The sequence below is a fragment of the Odocoileus virginianus genome, chromosome 12 (assembly GCF_023699985.2).
Source record: "Odocoileus virginianus isolate 20LAN1187 ecotype Illinois chromosome 12, Ovbor_1.2, whole genome shotgun sequence".
In the NCBI taxonomy this organism is placed as follows: Eukaryota; Metazoa; Chordata; class Mammalia; order Artiodactyla; family Cervidae; genus Odocoileus; species Odocoileus virginianus.
The window spans coordinates 61,306,168-61,327,421 of record NC_069685.1 but is presented as its reverse complement, the minus strand read 5'-3'; the positions used below and the strand labels follow the sequence as shown (position 1 = coordinate 61,327,421).

The 21,254-nt window shown below is 39.4% G+C and overlaps 1 protein-coding gene across 3 annotated transcripts in view; it reads right to left on the bottom strand.

Annotated features, from left to right (window-relative positions):
- The window catches only part of GRK3 (G protein-coupled receptor kinase 3), a 114,416-nt gene that overhangs the window by 49,962 nt on the left and 43,200 nt on the right, over positions 1-21,254 (bottom strand). Inside the window, exons 3-5 of one of the 3 annotated variants that reach the window (XM_020894212.2) lie at positions 15,019-15,092; positions 4,153-4,254; positions 2,206-2,280 (exon numbers count right to left, since the gene is read on the bottom strand). In XM_020894212.2, the coding sequence (XP_020749871.1) occupies positions 2,206-2,280; positions 4,153-4,254; positions 15,019-15,092 (251 nt within the window). The remainder of the gene's footprint in view (positions 1-2,205; positions 2,281-4,152; positions 4,255-15,018; positions 15,093-21,254) is intronic. The other 2 variants (XM_070475477.1, XM_070475478.1) reach the window with 2 other exon arrangements.

Here is a 21,254-nt window from a genome sequence, read left to right as displayed (position 1 = left end):
ACAGAAAGACAATTACAAGCTGATCTCGCCTGTATGTGGAATCTAAAAAAAGTCTAACTTATAAAAGCAGAGTAGCAGGTTGGTTGCCAAGGGTTAGGAAGTGGGGAGAATGGGGAGATGTTGCTTAAAGGGTACAAAGTTTCAGTTCTGCAGGATAAATAAGTCTTGGAGAGCTGAAGTCCAGTATGGGGACTACAGTTAATAGTACTGTATTGTACACTTGAAATTTGCTAAGAAAGTTGATCTTAAGTGTTCTCACCACACATGCATACACAAATATAACTACGTGAGGTGATGAGTATGCTGATTAGTTAGATTACAACAATCATTTCACAATGAATACACATATCAAAACATCACACTGTATACTTTCAATTATACACAATTTTTATTTGTCAATTATAACTTATTTAAAGCCGGATGGGGGGGGGGATTCCAACTCAAAGAATATCAAGTAACTTTAATGTTAGTTAAATGTTATAGAGATCAATGTTCCTCTATAAACAGGGTATTCAAACACATAACTTCTATTTTATACTTTGACCACTATGTTCTAATGGTACATATTATACTGAATTGCACTAAAATGCTTTCTTATTTAAACCAACATGACTATTTCCTTCACCACTGAAATAAAAATACCAGATATTCTATATCTGTTTTATCAGAACATTACACAGTTATTTTCTTATGAACAAATCAGTAAGGTGCTTTTAAAAGATATATTGGAGACATGGCTTCTAAATCAATGTTTCTTGAAGCCACAAAGTTAATTTTGTTGGTCTTTGTATCTCTCATCTGGAACTATCTTTTTAAATGTTATTTATGCTACAGGAAAAGTTAACATCAGAGTTGTAAAATCTATGTATATAATTTAGCAATATTAAATGTAACTGACTACACAACTACCTCTGAACCATGTCAAAGTCAGAAAACTGAAATTCTGACATGAAAATTTCACAGAGGTAACAAAAGGCAGGTACTCAAATTGCACTTTCTGACTGTGAGGTGTTAGAAAAGATTGACATTTATGGAGTGCTGTGATAGGCAGGCCTGGTACAAAGCAGCTCATATGCACTGGGTCCTCACAGGATGGAGTGCCCTGTCCATTCACAGGGCAGTCTGCTGGCGTTTCTACTCCACAGAGGGAAAACCAGAAGTGCAGAGAGGTATGGTGCCTTGCCCAGGGTCTTGAAACTCAGGTCACTGAATTCAGAGCCCAAGCTTATAACCAACTAGACTATACTAAAAGGTCTGACGTTTTAAGAGACATTCATCTAATCATTTTGGCAGAAAGGCAGCAGCTGGTTTGGTTACTGTACCCAAATGTTCTCAGAGTCAAACCAGTATCTTTTCCATAGAATAATCAGATTCATTTTGTATATAAATAAACCCAACCATAAGGCACTAAGGCAAAAATCAACTTATTTCTCTTCAAATGACTGAATAATCCAAGAAAACAATAAACTAGTTATTTTTATTTATGAAAACCATTACCTTAATAAATGGCATTCTTTCCTATTTCTTATAACTCCCAGAAACATAAAAAGTACATGATCCACTTGGAAATTTGACCATAGGCAAGCTGCCATCTCTATAGAAATCCCACGGGATAACAAAAAACGCTTTCACAAAGAAAACCACTGCATCTGAAGAGCAGCCAAGACATGGGCCCATCAGTTGTGGATTGAGTTTTCTGAGCCTTATAATTTAAATCTATGATTGTGTTGTGTTCAAGATAAGAGGAGCTGAGCAAAATCCAATTTCTCAGTCACGACTCCAAGGCCATTCACTCCCTCTTGATTGCTGAAAATGAATCTGTTTCTTCTGGGGAAGGATCGCCATGGGGACCAACACCTGTACCACTGAAAAGTAAATCCTGCCCAGTCCCTGCTCATCACAGGTGTCTGGGATGTCAAAGAGGAAAAGGGTTTCCCTCCAATGTCTCCTCTTGACTGATTTATAGGAAAAAACACTAAAAGAATGCTCTAGCAGTCTTTTTCAGGACAGCCTTTATGATGCTGGCATAAGAGCACGTTTCAATGAGAAGACAGGTGATATTAAACTTTGGTTCCTTCAGATAAACCTCTAGGTAAGAAATATAGTCTCAAAATTCCACCAGCACTTTCACCCAAGCAAAGAAAGCACCCAAATACAACTATTAAGTGAATTAGAAACATTTATTTGGAGAGCATTTTACCTTACCTGAAAAAGAGTTGATGTCACTTGTTTCTTGGATAGATGACTTTGTACATGTTCTACTGCTTGCTTTGAGAATGGCTTTAAAAAAAACACAATGTTTTCTTTTTCCCCCACAAATATAAAACAAAGCAAACCTCTGTATATCTTACAGTGTCACAACATATAATTTAACACAACAGTTACTAAGCAGTAACCTATGGTGATCACATCAACATGCATTCTTAAAAAAAAAATCTGCTATATGTTTGCGGGCAAGCCAAACAGATGATTGTTTCTCAGAGCTTCCAGAGTTCTTAGAAACTATGTCAAGAAGGGTGATACACATGGGGGCATCTAACTGAAATATCTATGCCCACAAGAGATCAAGGCTACTTTGACTTAAAAAGGGTGTAAGGAATCGTATTATCACCGTATTAATATTAAATGCATCATCTCTCAGTTGGCTGATACTGGGGTCCTAAAAGCATAAAATTTCAATGTCATGAGAGAACATGAATGCACAAAGATATACCTAAGAATTAAATGCCAGGATCACAAAGCTAAACCACAGTGTTGGAAAGACTCTAGGTTAAGGAAAGGCTTGCTGTAACCACTGCAAAGAGGAATTGGTTCTAAAAGAATGAAACTCACACTGACAAAAATTAGAAACCCTGTCCTCCCCCTAAACTTCAAATTATATCTGAAGTAATGCACAAGAACAAGAGCTTAAAAAAGCATATCACTCTGCTAAAAACCATCTAAACTGCTGCCCTACATGAAAGCTACGTCTACAGAGGCTTTCTTAAGTGAATATGTGGCATTTTCCAAGGTCCAGCCATCCCCAGCAAGACAGCGAGGCACAGAGCTTTACGGTAAGCTCTAGCTCAGAAGTTCAGTAAGCACTGCAGACAACACAATAAATACAGAAGCACGAAAGTGTATCATTGCCGTGACCAGTGCTGTCCAATCAGACTCGCTGAGAGGATGGAAATGCTGTGAATCTGGGCTGATGCCACCAGCCACATGTGGGTACTGCACATTTCAAATGCGGTTCAGGAGGACGTCAGGAATTTAAATTTTAGTTCCATTTGATTGTAATTAATATAAATATACTTCCCTGGTGGCTCAGTGGTAAAGAACCCACCTGCCTATGCAGGAGATGCGGGTTTGATCCCTAGGTCGGGAAGACCCCTTGGAGAAGGGGATGGCAACCCACTCCAGTATTCTTGCCTGGGAAATCCATAGACAGAGGAGCCTGATGGACTATAGTCACGACTTAAGAGACTAAACAACAACAAGTGTAAACACAATTAAATCCTTGCACAGGGCCAGTGGCTACTGCACTGGACACAGCAGTCCAGGGCTCTTAGGACACTTCTTCGAAAAACAGTTTTCATGGAGAGAGACTAGAGTGTACGTTTTCATTATTAACTATTCCACTCACTTCGGGTAGAAGAATTTCCTAGGAACTTCGTTTATCCTAATGACTGAATAAGACTGTTTCTCTGATTTACAAGCAAAAAAAAAAGATTTCAACCATCATTCAACTATTAGTGAACTATATTAACATAATGATTACAATCAACCTTATTAATTCAAAGAAAGCATTTAAGATACTTATTGATCAATATTTGATTAGCCTAATTGTTAAAGGAGAGCTAAATGAAAAACAATAAAGCTTAATTTCCTTAGAGAGTCAAAAACTGAGCTTAGCCTTTTCTTGCATTGATCTGCATTAGCCATTTTATCAACATCTGTACTGAAAGTATCCAAACCTTATTAAAAGTACATGGAGCAGCAGATATTGGATCAGTATTACCAGGAAACAAATGACAAAACTTGAGAAACATGGGTTCCATCCTGGATGAATACCTTTAAACCCGTCCTCCTATTTTAACTTTTATTCTAAAAACATGTGAAGCCTGTCTCATTTACTCATACTGAATTAATAAAATAAGCAGAGGTACTTACATGTGAACAAGACAGCAGCTCCTTCATAATGTAAGTATCATAAATTTGTCGACTTCTACAAAGGCGATCTTCCTCATTCTCAAGCTTTTCATATTCTTTTATCTAGACAGTTAAAAGTTATGATTGTTAGGTACTGTCTTCCTAGAAACTTACTTTATTAAAAGATATTACTCGTCTTGGCAGAAACCACTTCCACATGAGATCAAGCAAATTACTTGAATTGGCCAGTGCACAGGAAATAACTACTTCTAATGTTGAAATAATGAAGCTGGAATAATTTAAATTCAACTTGGGACATACGAATGGATTTTTTCCTAAGATGAACCTCGTTGCTTAAATTTAGAAACACAATATTAGGAAACAAACACTGCCATGGTTACAATTATCTTATGATATAGCAGCCATGGACCATTCATTCTTGCCAATTCTCCTTTTCAAAGCACAAATAATTTGAACTTGGCAGTAATCCATTTCTATGAGTTATGATGGGGATCATTTTCACTTGACTACAGTGTTACAAAACTCAGGAGGAAAAAATAATAATGAATTGTCAGGATTCCTGCAGAGATTTTTAAAAGTCAACTAAATCTTTTGGAAAGACATTCATCATAGATGAAAGCACTGGTTTTTCACATTGGAACCGTCTCTGCACTCTAAAAGTATTAACAGAAAGGTTCCTTCAAATAGTAACCTGACGGGTGTTAAGATAGACTAAATAATAAAATAGGCTTAGCAAACACGCTTTGTGAGAACATGGTCTCTATTACTTTAACCTCATAAGTTCTCAGATCAGAGAAGTGTTTTTACTCCTTTACAGAAATACGTTAAATCTAAAAGACATTAAAAAAGAATACATTTGAATCAGTTCTAATGAGGTGGATGAAACTGGAGCCTATTATACAGAGTGAAGTAAGCCAGAGAGAAAAACACCAATACAGTATACTAACGCATATATATGGAATTTAGAAAGATGGTAATGATAACCCTGCATGCGAGACAGCAAAAGAGACACAGATGTACTGAACATCTTCTGGACTCTGTGGGAGAGGGCGAGGGTGGGATGATATGGGAGAATGGCATATTGACACACGTAAATTATCATATGTGAAATGAATCGCCAGTCCAGGTTTGATGCATGATACAAGGTGCTCAGGGCCAGTGCACTGGGATGACCCAGAGGGATGGGATGGGGAGGGAGGTGGAAGGGGGGTTCAGGATGGGAACACATGTACACCCGTGGTGGATTCAAGTCAATGTATGGCAAAACCAATACAATGTTGTAAAGTAAAATAAATAAATAAATAAATTTTTAAAAATCTAAAAGACAAGAAGAGAATGAAAACAAATGAAATATGGAGTTGATAGGAAGATTGCGGTGAAGATTTTCAATATAATGACTAATAACTACATAGGACTTATTTCTGAAAAAACAGAAAATTTTCCTACCAAGTAGCCAGTTATACTTTCATAATATCTGAGCACTTTTTATTCTGCTATGATTCTGACCACTCCTAGAGGTGAGAATACAAACTGACTGGAAATAAAAGCTACCTTTTTACTGTATAGTCTCAGCTTGATAAGGTTTCCCTGATAGTTCAGTTGGTAAAGAATCCGCCTGCAATGCGGGACACCTGGGTTGGGAAGATCCCCTGGAGAAGGAAAAGGTTACCCACTCCAGTATCCTGGCCTGGAGAATTCCAAGGACTGTATAGTACATGGGGTTGCAAAGAGTTGGATACGACTGAGTGACTTTCACTCAGTTTGACAAGTTTTGAAATCAAAACCAGTAAATCCTGTGAGAATTTCTGATAATGAAAGGGCATGGTTGGCAGGGAGAAGAGTATGCACAGAGCATGAAGCATATACAGTATGTGTATGAAGGCTAACTGCTTCACACACTGAGAAATTACTGGGATCATCTTAATTGTCCTTAAATATCAAAGAGATGGCTGAAATTCACAAGTCTGTAACTGCCTGGGCTTAGAATGAAGTCTTCTCGAGGCAGACACTGAAATTGAACATAAAGGCAGAAGGCAGAGGGGAGGTTGATACTCCATCCAAGAAGAAAACACTTAAAAAAATTTTTTTTAACTCTTTACTTTAAAAAAAAATTTATTGAAATATAGTTGATTTACCATGTCATGTTAATTTCATATGTACAGCAAAGTGACTCAGTTTATATATATATATATATATATATATATATATATAGGTATGTATGTATGTATATATATACACACACACACACATACATATATTCTTTTTACATTCTCTCCATAATAAATTATTATAACCTATTGAGTAGAGTTCCCTGTGCCACACAGCAGGTCCTTGCTGGTTACCCATTTTATATGCAGTAATGTGCACATTTCAACCCCAAACTCCTAACTGACCCCTCTCCCCCGCTTTGGTAACCAGAGCTTGTTTTTATGTCTGTGGGTCTACTTCTGTTTTGAAAATAAGTTCATTTGTATCATGTGCTTTTAGATTCCACATATAAGTGGTGTCATATGATATCTGTCTTTCTCAGTCTGGCTTACTTCACTTTAGTATGACCATCTCCTAGGTCCATCCATGTTGCTGCAAATGGCATTATTTTCTTCTTTTCATGACTGAGTAATATTTCATTGTATATACAGACCACATCTTCTTTATCCATTCATCTGTCAATAGACTAGGTTGCTTCCATGTCTTCTTAGCTATTATAAACAATTCTGCTGTGAACATCAGGGTATATGGATCTTTTCAAATTATGTTTTTTGCCAGAAGGAAGACATTTTTTAATGAAGATGCAATCCAGCAGTGTTGGCATAACCAGTGGACCTGGGCTTAATCATCCTAAGTTAACTCAGGAGAACATGTCTACAAGGTTCAAACACCATCCCAGCCGCAAATATGACAGCTGCAAGAAAACAGAAGCTAGACACCGAAATCTGAAGGAGAGCCAGAAAATAAACAAAGGACTCTGGCTTGGCTGATTTCTTTTGTTGTTTTGTCAGGTTTTAGTAAGATCCAAAAATTAATGTCAGAATGCTAGGATAAAAGAGGTGGACTATCAGTGAACCAAAGGCAAATGTTTCTGCCTAAACATACAAATAAACTCTAGGAATACTAAACCTGCATGGAATTATTACCCTCAAACACAAGTGTAAGGAAACCTAAATCTATGTTCTGGGGCCTTTAAAGCAAGGTGATACCTGAGTCAACGGGAGTTTTCTATGAACTGTAAGAGACTGACTATATAGAAAATCCTAGTTTCTTGTGCAAACCATGCCCTGAACCATAGTTCTGGCTCTAGTGAGTGCCTTGTGCTCCACAAACTCTGACTTGAACAACAGCAAAGGTTAATTCTTAGTAGGCAAAGCAAGAGCTTAGCATCTGGGGCTGTAATTCAAAATTCACTTTCTATTATCAGTCAGACCACTAACTGAAGAACATGCAGTCAACCATCAATTAGCTCTGGACAGGATGCCCTGACCGTGGTACACACAGAGAAAGCGTCACCCCTAACTCTGGCGGGCGGGTTGCCCAGGGAATGGAGCAGGCGGAGGCCCAGGTTCAAGGTGAAAGGCCGCCGCTAGAGCAGAACAGAAGCGTCACCACCAGCGGCGAACACTCACTGGCCGTGTGGCCCCTCTTTCTGTTTTGGTGGTTACAGAGCTCACAGCTCTGCATGCAGCCTGAACACAGAACCCTGAGAGCAAGCCCCTTTGGCCCGCAGCTGTCACAGGCCCCCTCTCCTTGTCTCCCATCTGCCCCACTGCCGTTCCAGCCTGGTAGAGTCACAGCGGCCTCCGCCTTGCCCAGTGAAGGGCCTCTCTTTCTGTCCAGCTCCCTGACACCGCAGCAGCGTTCGGCTCAGGGCTGCACTCCTGCCTCGTCTGAGCTCTGGGGCCTCCCGACTTCGGGGGTCTGTACTCCCCAGGAGGCTGCCCCCTGGCTCCTCTTCTTCAGTCTCCCTTCGCAAGTCTTCCTCTTCTGCTAGCCTTCTAAATACTGAAGTGTATGGTGCTAAGAAACCCCTTTTCATCCACTATATTCTCCTTGGATAAAGCTATTCAGTCGCACAGTTTCAAACACCAATTCTATTCCAATGACTAAGTCTGGGTTTTCAGGACTCACTTCTCTCTCAGAGCTCCAGAGTCTGGATACTGAGCCACCTATTGGATATTTCCACATCCTCTCTACTCCAGCCAATCATGCCCTTCCCCTAGTCTTCTTAATCACAAAAATGAGTAAAACCATCCTCCCAGCCGCTTATGGAGAAGGAAATGGCAACCCACTCCAGTGTTCTTGCCTGGAGAATCCCGAGCACAGAGGAGCCTGGCAGGCTACAGTCCATGGGGTCTCAAGAGTCAGACACAACTTAGCGACTAAACCACCACCACCACCACCCAGCTGCTTAAGACAAACAAGAAATAATCATCACTGATTTTGCTCTTTTGCTCACTCTGTCCCCATGATCCCCTACATTCAATTCATTAGCCAATCACACTGGTTTGATATTCAAAATGTATCACAAACCCAGGCCCTGATTCAGGTCAACCAATCTCTAACAGAACAATTCCGGACATCTGTAAAACCCAACTACACTGGACCACTGAAGAGTGACCAAAAGTACACAGATTATGGGGAAAGGGCATCAAATAGAAGCCAGAAAGAAAGAGAGGATATTCCTGAAAATAAAGAGTCAGAGGAGAGCTCCAAAATTCTGCATATAAAAATCTCAAAATCTCTGGTGGACTGCATAATGATGTGTGAGCATGACAGACCCAAATTAGTCCAGCAAAGGTTAAAAAAATTGAACAAGATTAAATTGCTACCCACTGCATGAGAAGACAGCATCAAGTCTGAGTAAGTCAAATTAACTCCTGAGACAATACCCTACAGAGAAGCAGTTTAGAGAACCCACAATACCAATGTACAAGATACAATCTAAAACTGTTCTATGTTTGAAGAAACAGAGAAACGTGGGTCATACGCAAGAGAACAGATCATCAGTGAGGACCTATCCAAGGTGATTCAGAGACAGGAATTACCAGAAAAGGATTTTAAAGCGGCCGTTATAACTATACTAAAAGATGCACAGAAAATACACATATAATGAACAGCAAATTAGAAAATAGCAGACAGATAGTAACTCTGAAATAAGCCACATTGGAAATCCTATCTGAAAAAAAATTCAACGGATGGACATAACAACAGACAAGAGATAGCGAAAGAGTCAATGAGTTTGAAGACAGCGCTGCAGAAATTATCTAATCTGAAGAACAGAAAGGAAAAAAATATTTGCGGAAAAATTGAACAAGGTATCAGTGATATCTAGGATAATGTCCAAAGATCAAGCACACATATGACTAGAGTTCTAGAGAGAGGAAAAGAAGATATTAAGGTAGAAATAGCATTTTATAATGGCCCAAATTTTACCTGACATGGTGAAAAATATAAATTGACAGATTCAAAAAACTAAGTGAATGCCACAAATGATAAACACAATATCCGTAATTACTCCACTAAAATGCACCTCCTCAGAGAGTCAGTCTTTGACCCAGCAATTTAAGGTGGCCACCAAATCACAATACATCACATTAAGCTTTGAGTCTGTTTTGAGTCATTATTTCCTAATATCTTTCCTATTTATTTATCACCTGTTTATTGTCTGTTTCAACAAAAATAGGAGCTCAAAGAGAGCACACACTTTTTCTGTCTCGCTCATCCCAACAATACTTCTGAGCATTAGTGTTTGACAAACACAGGTTGAATGAGTAAAGAAAATTCTCTAACTTTACCTCTGATGTTATACTTCCTGTTTTCCATGATTTACGATGAAATCTAGGGGTAATATAACTATTATTGAAAGCTTCCTCTAAGTCTAACTGGAGCAAGGTTAACTAATGCCAGGTGCTGCTCTTATGCTGCACACATGCATGACAACCCTAAGGTACAACTTAGGTACTATCACCCTACTATCACTACTGATAACACTACTATCACCCTGGTTTTTAGCTGTGGAAATCCAGGGAGGGCAAAGCAAGACTGACTGCCCAACTTCAAGCAGGGACCAGGATCATAAACTAGAAATTAGAGAATCCACTAGGTGGATGAAAGCAAGGAGTCACACTTACTGATAACCTCAGTCTTAGAGGCTGTACTGACTTAAGAGAACTGTATTTGAAGCCCCAACATGGATGATGCCATGAAAAACACAGAGCAAGTTGGTCAGGAGCCCTGAACCATTTTCCTTCAAGCAGATGATCTGACAGGCCAGATCCATCACACCAGCCCAGGACAGAGGTGCTGGGGAGCAAGCCAAGGAAGAGAAGGCCCAGTGTTTAGAGTTCAGATGGAGACATATCAGCAGGAGTCACCACCACACTGGTGAGAAGTGCTTAAGAAATAACCCAGTAGACCGACCATCTGTTTCATCTGCTGAAGGACATGGCTTTGTATTTAACAAAGCAGCTGAGTACATGCTGAAACTGAAGAGGTGAAGCTTTTAAGAACACAGGAAAGAAAAAAAATTTTGACAGATCAAGCTGTGATTTTCATACAGATAAAATGCCTGATTCAGATTGAAATTAAAAAGTTACTTTGTACTGAGTGAAACCCTTTCAGATTTAGCTTACTTTTTTTTCCACGTGATGCCAAATTATATCATCATTTCATCACCCTTTCTGGAAATATATTAATACAATGAGAAATGTAGAAAAATATCAAGTTTTCATGTATATCAATAAACTGGGGGAAAAAGGAATATCCTTCCAATTTTCAAACGTACAAAGATTACTAATACCAGCCCAATTATGCCGTGCTTTCTCCGGACCATTTCAAGTGCTTCAGGGTAACGATACATCATGTTAATAATACTAGCACATGTCATCTCTAAAATATATTTTAATGAATATATTTCCTAACTTTAATTTCCTCTGTGACTCATAAATCATTTAGAAGCTATTTGTTTCCAGACAGCTAAGAATTTCTTAACACTCTTGTGAAATTTGAGCTTAAGTCCACTGTGATCATCAAACATACTCTGAACAAAATTTCAATCTTGAAATTTGCAGAAACTTGCTTTAGGGTCCAGCATATGTTCTATTTTGTTAAGTGTTCCATACGTACTTTAAAAAACACAAACTGTTTTTGCTGAAAGCAGCATTCTGGATGTCAGTTAAGTCAACTGTATTCATCACTTTATTAAGGTCGTCTATATCCTTACTAATTTTTGCCTATTTGTTTCTACAAGCTCTTGAGGTATCTGTGTGTCCCAGGAGGATTGTAGAATTATTTTGTTTTGACCTTCCTATTTTTGCTTTATGTATTTTAAAGTTACACTATTTGTAACATACAGATTTAAGACGAAGATACTGATAGAGGTATCATGATGAAATCATCTCTATCTCCAAGTAGCACTGTTGTGTACTTTGTCGGATAGTATGCCAGCTTTGCTTCAATGAGTATATATATTACAAATCCTCTTCCATCCTTCTGTTTAAAGTATGTCACTTCCTTAAACACGGAATCACTATAATGTACACCTGTAACTTACATAATATTGTATAGCGATTGTATTTTAATTTAAAAGTAAAGTAAAATACTTTAAATAAATCATGCCACTTATAAGCAGTACATAACATGGTTTTGGTTATTATCCAGTCTGACAAACTTAAGTCTTTTACCGGGAGTATTTAGTCCATTTATATTAAATATAATCATTTATACAAATGGGTTTTTAGCTACCACACTTCTTCTTTGTTTTCAGTTTGACCTCCTACTTTATGTCTACCTTCTATTCTTTTTCTTTTTTTGGATTAATACAATGTTGTTTTATTTCATATCCCCTCTATTTCAACCTCCTAGATACACATATTCTATTCTCTTAAATGTTACCTTAGGTTACAATATGCATTCTTTACAAATCAATGCAAATTATTACTTTTACTAGCCCCAATAATCCCAGAATCTTAAAATGCTTTAACTTTATTAACCCTCCTCCTGCCTTTTGTGATTACTCTCACACATTTTAGTTTTACACACACTTTAAACCCTAAGAACATATAATAGTTTTATATGGTCAACATGTGTATATTTCACATGCATATTTACCCTTTATAATGTCTTTCATTCCTTCTTGCATTTCCATCTAGGATAATTTCCCTTCTGCTTGAAGTAGCTCCCTTTAATACTGACGGTAATGCAGTTCCACTACTGACAAATTCTATTGGTTTTTGTCCAAAACCATCTTTTTTCATGTCCATTTTTAAGGGAGTTTTGGCTGGGAAAATAGTCTAGGTTGGCAGCTTTTGTCTCTCATTACTTTAAAGATGGCCATCTTATTGTCTTTCTTTTTTCTTAATCGTTTGTTAAGATGTCATAGTTGTGTTGGTCATATTACTGCCCCTTTAAAAACGAGGTGTCTTTTTCTAACCTCTGGCTGCTTTTAAAATTTTCTGTCATGGGATTTCAGAGTCTTATATTGATGAGCAAAGATATATCATCCTGCTTGGGGTTTTCTATGTGTTTTGAATCTTTAAGCTGCTGTCTTTCATCATTTTGTAACAGCATTATATCCTCAAATATTGCTTATGCCCCATTCTCGCTCCTCTCTTTCTGGGACTCCACCTCTACAAAGACCTTTTTAAGTACATCTCACTTGTCTTTAATCCTGTCACTTACTGTGACAATCTGCTATTGGTTCTAGCCACTGGGTTCTAATTTAAATACTGTACTTTATTTTCTAGAATATCTGCTTGGGTTTCCACAATAAATTCAAATTATGCCAAAACTCTCTATCCCTCCATCTAATTATTTTGTCCAACTTTTCCTCTATTGTCTTAAACATATTATTTATGGTTATTTCTAGGTACTTGCCAGCTAACTCCAATATCTGACTCATCTGTGGGTCTGCTTCTATTGGCTTGTTTATAAATCATATGATCTTGCTTCTTAGGTATCATATCATTTTTTACTGTATGGTGAATGCTGGAGAGTCTTTAAGTATTGTTATTTTCCACCTAGAAAAGAGACAGAGGGCTCCGCGTGCTCTCTGCTGCACAGGCAGAGAGGGATTATCAGCTGAACAGGGAGGGAGCTCACTGCCCAGCAGGGAGCTGAGCTGAGCTGGTCTGGGCTGCCGTTTGTGAGTCAAGTCCTAGGCAGGTTGATGAGAAGTCCGGGGTCCCCAAGGAGGAGAAAGGGGTCTGGGGTTCTCAAGGAGGAGGAAAGGACAACCATCTCTTCTTTTTCTCTACATCCTGAGTCTTGGTCACAGAAGATGTTTTTCTGTTAAGCTGTAAGCTGATGATCACACAATGAACAGCTCAGTTTACACTCTGTACCAAGGGTTATATAACAGTCATGTATCCTGCTTCAGGACGGTTTCTCCTTCCTGAAAACCTTTTGACTAAATCCTGTTATCTTAAAATGTGTATTATGGGAGTGGGTCTGGTAAGATCTTTCTATTGTTAGTTCTAATCCTGTCATTTTAAAAATGTATATTGTGGGAGTAGGTCTAGTAAGATCTTTAAAACCTTGAGACATTCTTTTGATTTATTGTAATAACAGAGGATGAGATGGTTGGATGCCATCACTGACTCAACAGACATGCGTTTGGGTAAACTCCAGGGGTTGGTGATGGACAGGGAGGCCTGGCGTGCTGCAGTTCATGGGGTTGCAAAGAGTCGGACACGACTGGGCGACTGAACTGAACTAACTGAATAACCAATTAAACAGTATATAACTCTCTTGCTTAGACCAGCGAGGGGGGCACTCTCCGCCCCCTTCAAATGTCCGTGTCAGAAGCTTGCTCTGTTCCTTTTCTCACTTTAATAAAACTCTGCTACACAAAAGCTCTTGAGTGATCAAGCCTGGTCCCTAGTCCTAAAGCTAAATCTTCTTCAGAGATCACGAATCTGACACTGGTTACCATAAGCTATCAGTCTGCCTCTGGTTCACCCCCATTCCTAAGGCCTGGCTCTCCCTGGAGTTCAGTGAGATCTGTGTCTCTTCTACACTAGACTCGGTTCTGCCCTTACGAAGTCTTCATGATGGCTCTTGGGCCCCTGTCCTATCCGACCTTCCAAACTTGGCGTATGTCTTGAGAAAGGGACTCATCATGTTTTGAGGGCCCCTTCAGTCTCATCTGTTCTTTACTCCAGACCCAGAAACCTCTTCTGGTTTTTCTGTCCCTGAGAAAACAGCCTCCTGCCAGAGGCCAAACCTGGAATCTCATCTGCCCACCACACCCACAACCAACCACTGCCCCAGGTGATAAGTGGTTCTAGATCTTCAGAAGGGTTTTCATCTTCTGCCTGTTCTGTTTTCAGATTCATGCCACAGCAGGTGTATATTTAAATATCATGTAATCCTGCAAGGCTGTGAGAGGTTTCAATGTGTCTTTCAGAAGCTCCTGGCTCTTCAGCCCCTCCCAATGTCTTGCTGGGAAAACCGGCTGTGGGCTTGAGGCCTCCCTCTCCCACCAAGTCTCCAATTAGTTACTCCCGTAATGTGTGACCATAAAACTTTGCTAGTTATTCTTTTACCCAATAGCAGCCCTCTACCTCAGCTTCTGTCTCCAGAATCTGCAAGCTTCTGCAGAAAATAAAATGGGTGAGAATGCTCTGTCTTCTTCCTCTGGAATTTTAGTCCAACTATTCTTCACTGACTCCAGAACACTATACAGTTTTAAAAATATGTTTTTTATAGTTGGTGCCAGCATCTCTAATAAACTATATATTCTATCTTGTACTACTAATTACTTTCAATGAATTTCTAAATATTTGTAAGATATCTACGAGTATTAACATTTCCCAAAGAACAGTTTAAATATGCTTTTGAAATAAAAGCATTGATAAAACAGTCACTTCTTACCTCTTCATAAAACTTCACCTGAGGTACAGCTTCATTAATTTCATTCAAACAAAAATCTTTAAATAGCAAGAAACCTAAAGAAAGAGAATAAAAAATTTCAGGGTGGGCAATGGATGGAAACTTTATTCCACAGGGTGTTTTCAAATTCATTTGTTTCAACCTCTTCCTCTCCTACGTTAAAGAAGAAATTTTAAAAGGTTTTAAAAGACTACTTAATACCTAATGCCTAGGAGAAAATAATCCAGGTTAAATAAGGGTATGCTACATCTGGCTCTGGCATTGGGGTTTACTCTCTCGGCAACCCCACCTCCCACGTTTTAAAAAAGCACAGTTAACAGTGCACGTGGTCACCGCCACTCAGCCACTGGTCACTGCAGAGAACACAAGATTAACCAGAGAAATCAGAGATACGGGTAGTACAGAGGTGCTGCTGAGAGTCACCATGGATCTAATAAATCACATGCTCACTGAAACAGAACTAAACTCCCTCAGAAAGAAAACACAACCAAAGGACCTCCCTAATCTTCCTAGCCTTTTCTCTTACCTCATATTAGCTCAAGTCCCTCCAGTCCCCACCAAACACCTTTAGCCTGAGTGGATCATCCATTTCCAGATCATGCTTTTCCCCTTCACAACCCCATGCCTCATCTTCAAACCATCAGGACCTGCTGCCCAGGGTACCACTCCCATTGCACAGTGCCCGCTATACAGTGGAAGGCAAATAAATATTTGTTGAATGAATGTTTGCTTGCATGGCCCTTCCAACAAGTCAAAGCACTTAGCACATCCCAGTTAATTATCTGACTTACAAGCTCCCATCCTGTACCAAACCCAGCTCAATGCCTCACACCTAGCCAAGTCGCAGCAAATGACAGAGGCTGGATGGGACAGGCTGACTGAGGGCAGAGATACAGGAAGGTTACAAAAAGTCAAAAACAATGAGAAGGTCCAAACAATTAAAGGATCGCTAGGAGAAACAGAAGTCACAGGGTGGGGGGAGATGAACAAACACTAACAAAAATTCTAAAATATTGGACAAGGGTTAGACCAGAACTCCCCAGGTAGGAGAGAGCTGGAAAGAGGCAGCTTTGACATGATTTTCATTCAAGGTAACGTAAGAGTAATATGACTTGAGCTTGTCTGTTACTGCCCCGTTAAATTCCCCTTCGTGGTTCCAGGAACACGACCTCTGAAAATGGTAAACGTTTGTTCACTGGAACTAGAAGAAAAGCATCTGAACTACTTGGTTAAACAGGCAAGGCCAGAGTAACGAGGGCTGGTGCAGACCGCCAGCAGGGCAGAGCCATGCTCCTTGGCTATCCTGTCAGCTGCAGCGGGCTGACGGGGCTGACGTATGAAGGGAGCAGCGAGTTCAAGACGCAGCCAAACAGGAAGGATTGAAGATGTAATTCTCTACTGATTCGCATGTTAATATGTCTATTCTAAACATATTGGAGCAAGGTAAAATAAGAGTAAGGTCATATTTTTGTTCTCATTCCTCCCGGTAATTTTACATTTCCCTCGTCATGTCTTCGACTCCTGAGTCATTTTCAGTATGACTGCACATTTGTGCAGTTTTCAGATATTTGGACTTTTTCAGGTATTTTGGGGGATACCGATTTCTGTTTAATTCTGTTGTGATCAGAGAACACATTCGGTAGGATTTCAACACTGTAAAATTTATTGAAATTTGGTTTTGGACCAAAATTGGACCAAATTAGGTCCTTCTAGGTGAGTATTTCAAGGGCACTTGGGGAAAAAAACAGTATATAGGGTGGAGTGTTTCATTAAACAGAGTAAAAAGGCAATTAAGTTGATTGATAGGGTTGTCCGGGTCTTCTAAACTCTTACTGAATGTCAGTCTCCTTACTCTCTCCATTATCCATGGAGGACTGTTGGAATGTCCATTTGTAAATTGGAGAGGAGAGGAGAGAAGGGAGGAAGGGGATGGAGAGAGGAGCCGAAAGAATAAACAACCAATTTAATATGCTGTCACCTACTTCAATGCAACTTCCATCATCAGTGTGTACGACAGGCCAAAGAATCTTTTCTGCATTTTTATTCATTTAGTTTTGGCTGCACTGCATCTCTGCGGCCGCACAGGGGTCCCTCCAGTTGCGGCGAGCAGGGGCTCCTCTCCAGTCGTGGTGCGGGGGCTTCTCATTGCAGTGGTTTCTCCTGTTGCAGAGCACAGGCTCTAGGGCGCAAGGGCTCGGTACTTGTGGCACACGGGCTTCGCTGCTCCTGGAACGTGGCCTCTTCCTGCACCAGGGATCGAACTTTGCCCTCTGCAGTGGCTGGCAGATTCTTTGCCACTGAGCCACCAGGAAAGCTGCGAAGAATTACTTTAACATTGTATGTGGGGGACAGTATTTCCCTCCTGTCTGTACATAAACTCAAGTGCTACTTTCTATCACAGCAGCTGCTAAAATGGAGCAGCCAGAAGAAAGATACTTTGATATTTTGCCTTTAGGATAAATCCTAGGTCACTGTGTTTCAGGCTGAAAGCAATTTACCTTCATTAGACTTAAATCACATTTTTAAAAAAGAGAAACATTATTGATTAGAACAAAAGCTAAAAGGCAAAAATAAGGAAATAATTTGCCTAGCTGGTTTGCTTCATCAGTGTGATTTCTCCAGATTTCAAAGAATAAAAAACTGTGACCCAACACCTGCTTACTAGATAACTGTGTGGAATGTGTTTATCCTTGTTTCTATATCTGAACCACTGCAAACTGTCTGGATATTGATTAACTTCCAAGTGTATATGATATCCAGGAAAGGCAAACTATCCCAATGTCTCCCCATAATATTTTGCAAAAATCAGTAGAAAGAATGGTATTGTCTTTTATAAAACATCAATTAAAACCTTGAAATATTAAAATAAGTGGTTTCTATGAGAAATTAAAATTTAGCCTCCTAAAAAAATTTAAAGAAAGGAAAGAGAACAAGAAAAAAATTTTCTAAGAAATAATACTTGGGACTTCCCTGGAGGCTCAGTGGTAAGGAAGCCACCTGCCAATGCAGGAGCCACGGCCTCCACCCCCGCTCTGGAAGACTCCACATGCCGCGGAGCCACTAAGCTCATGTGCCGCGACTACTGCACCTGTGCTCGAGAGCCCGGGGGCTGCAGCCATGAAGCCCGTGGGCCCTAGACCCGCGCTTCACAACAAGGAGGAGCCACCGCACTGAGAAGACCGCGTTCCACAGCTAGAGAGGAGACCCCACGTGCCACAAGTGGAGAAAAGCCCCTGCAGCAACAAAGCCCGCGCGCCCCCAGCAGAGAAGTAGTGCCTGCCTGGGGTTTTACAAGGAAGTTCACACACTGGGGAGGAGGACAGACTGTAGAACTGCTACAAGTTTCCACCAAAATGCACTGATTTGACAAAGCATTTCCTGTGCCTACTAAGGCTCACTGTGCTATATGTTGGTGAAGGCAGAGTTCTTCTCACAAGAGACTTACTGGTTGATGGAAGGGGCAGACAGCAAAGTAGTAAACAAACAAAATAATTTTAATGTATAGTAAATGATATAAAGGAATTAAATGCAGTGCTGAGATCAAAGATAAAACAGGATGTCAACAAGACCTCTCTGAGTTATAGGATGAATAAAGTACAAAGCATTTCAAATTACAAAAGGCCAGAATGCCTAAACTCACACCTTCTATTCAATATTGTATTAGAGGTCCTTGCCAGTGCAATAAGAAAATGAAATAAAAGTTATAAAAATTGAAAAGTTAAAACTATTTTTATTCCTAGACAACCTAGTTAACTATGTAACAAATCCTAGCTACAAAATAGCTACTAGAATATATAAGTGAATTTAGGAAGATCATAAAATACAAGGTCATTAACTAAGAATCAATGACATTAGATATACTCACATAACACAATTTTAAAGTGGAACTTTGAAACAAGTCCATTTGTACTAACATCAAAAAATAATATTTAGGGATAAGTAAATAAGAGCTATTCAAGGCCACTATGTGGAAAACTGCAAAATATCACTGAAAGATATTAAAGAAGATCTAAATAAATAGAAAGATATATGGATTGGAAGACTCAGTATTGCTCAGATATTAATTCTCCCCAAAGTGATCTATGGGGTCAATGTAATCCCAATCATAATTCCCGATCACAGGCTTTTTAATGAAACTGACAAGCTGATTCTAAAATGGATATGGAAATGCAAAAAACCTAGAATACTCAAAGCATCTTGAGAAAGAAGAAAAGAGTTCAAGGACATACACTGCCTAGTTTCAAGACTCATTCATTATACAGCCATGGCAATCAACAGTTTGGTACTGGCATAACATTAACTCAGTGAAACACAACAGAGGGTCCACAAATACACTCAACTCATACGTGGTCAACTCACTTTCAACAAAGACAGCAAAGCAGTTCAGGGGAGAAAGGAAGTCTTTTCAAAAAAAAGGTACTAGAGAAAAATTTAAAACTTCTATCAAAATGGGAGAAGAAACTTAAATCTGAAAAAGGCCTATATTCAGTTTACATACACATTAAAAAAAAAAAACTCTTACAAATGAATTTTTAAAAGGAAACAACCCAATAAAAGAATGGGCAAAAAAATGTGACCACGTCACAAAGGCAAAAATGAACAGACGAAAAGCACACGAGAAGGGTCCGAGGCGTGCGCTCCGCTGCTTCAGTCCCGCCTGACTCTCTGGGGCCCCAGGGACGGCAGCCCGCCAGGCTCCTCTGCTCACGGGACTCTCCAGGAAAGAACACTGGAGGAGGCTGCCATGCCCTCCTCCAGCGGAGCTTCCCAAATCAGCAATCAAACCTGCACCTCTTACGTCTCCTGTACTGGCAGGCGTGATTTACCATTTATGTGGCACCATTTACCCCTGGCACCACCTGAGAAGCCCATGACTGTTGCTTACCATGCAAATATAAATTAAATCACTTTGAGATACCACTTCACAACTATTAGAAGGGCAGAGTTAAGAAGACTGATACTATCGAATTTTGGCAACCAGAAGCCCTATTCGCTTTGAAGAATATACCATGTTTTGGACTCCTCATGCCACTGAATCAATAGTCAGAGAAGGAATGACGTGTTGGCTGGGATCACTGATCCTGATACCAGGGGAAACTGGGCTGTGACTCCACAATGAAGGGAAGCGGGAGAAGGGAAGAAGGGGAAGCTCTTCCTTAGCACAAAAACCATAGAAGGACTGATGGAGTCAGAAAATCAGTAGGTGCCAAAATCAGTGGGTATACGTTTAACAAGGAATAGAATATTCACACAGTCTCAAAAGTAATTTCCCATACATTACTTATTACTTACAAAGAGAAAGCAAAGATAGACCACACATTTGAGAAAAGTAACTTCAAATTAAGTATCTGACAGAGAACTTGTATTCAAAGCATACAATGAAGTCTCAAATTCAATAATGAGAAAACAAATAATCCACTATAATCCACTATTTTTTAAAAATGAGATTTGAATACTTGCACCAAAGATGATATATAAATGTAATAAGAAGCGCATGAAAAGATGCCCAACACTAGTATTCATTAGGAAAATGCAAATTAACACCACAATAAGATATTACTATATCCTTCTTAGAATAGCAAAAAAAAAAAGAGAGAGAGAGAGAAACAATACCACTGCTGATTAGGAGAGAATGTGGAGAAACTGGGACTCTCCATTGGGAAACATTTCTTTAAAGATCCATTTGCCATTCAACCCAACAATCCCACTCCTAGATATTTATCTAAGAGGAATGAAAATTTATGTTCACACAAAAATCTGAGCACAGATATTTATAGTAGCTGCATATGTAATATCAAAAAATTGGGTATAACCCAAATGTTCTTCAGCTGACGACTGAATAAAGTGTGATATATTGATACAAGGGAACCCTACTCAACAAGACAAAGGAATGAACTACTGATACACCCAACATAAATGAATCTCTAATGCACTGTGCTAAGTGAAAGAAACCAGATTCAAAGGCTACATACTAAATGAGTCCACTTTTGTGTCATTCTGGTAAAGGACATGGGAACAAACATAGGAACAACCAGATCAGTGGTTGTCAGGGTTAGGGTCTGGAGTGGGAGTTGACTCACAAATGGCCCTAAAAGTTTGGGGAGGCAATGAACTACTCTACACCCTGACTTTTGTAGTTGTTACATTGATACTACTTTATGCGTCTGTCAAAACTGATAGAACTGTCCATTGCAGATGGTGAGTTTTACTTAAATTAT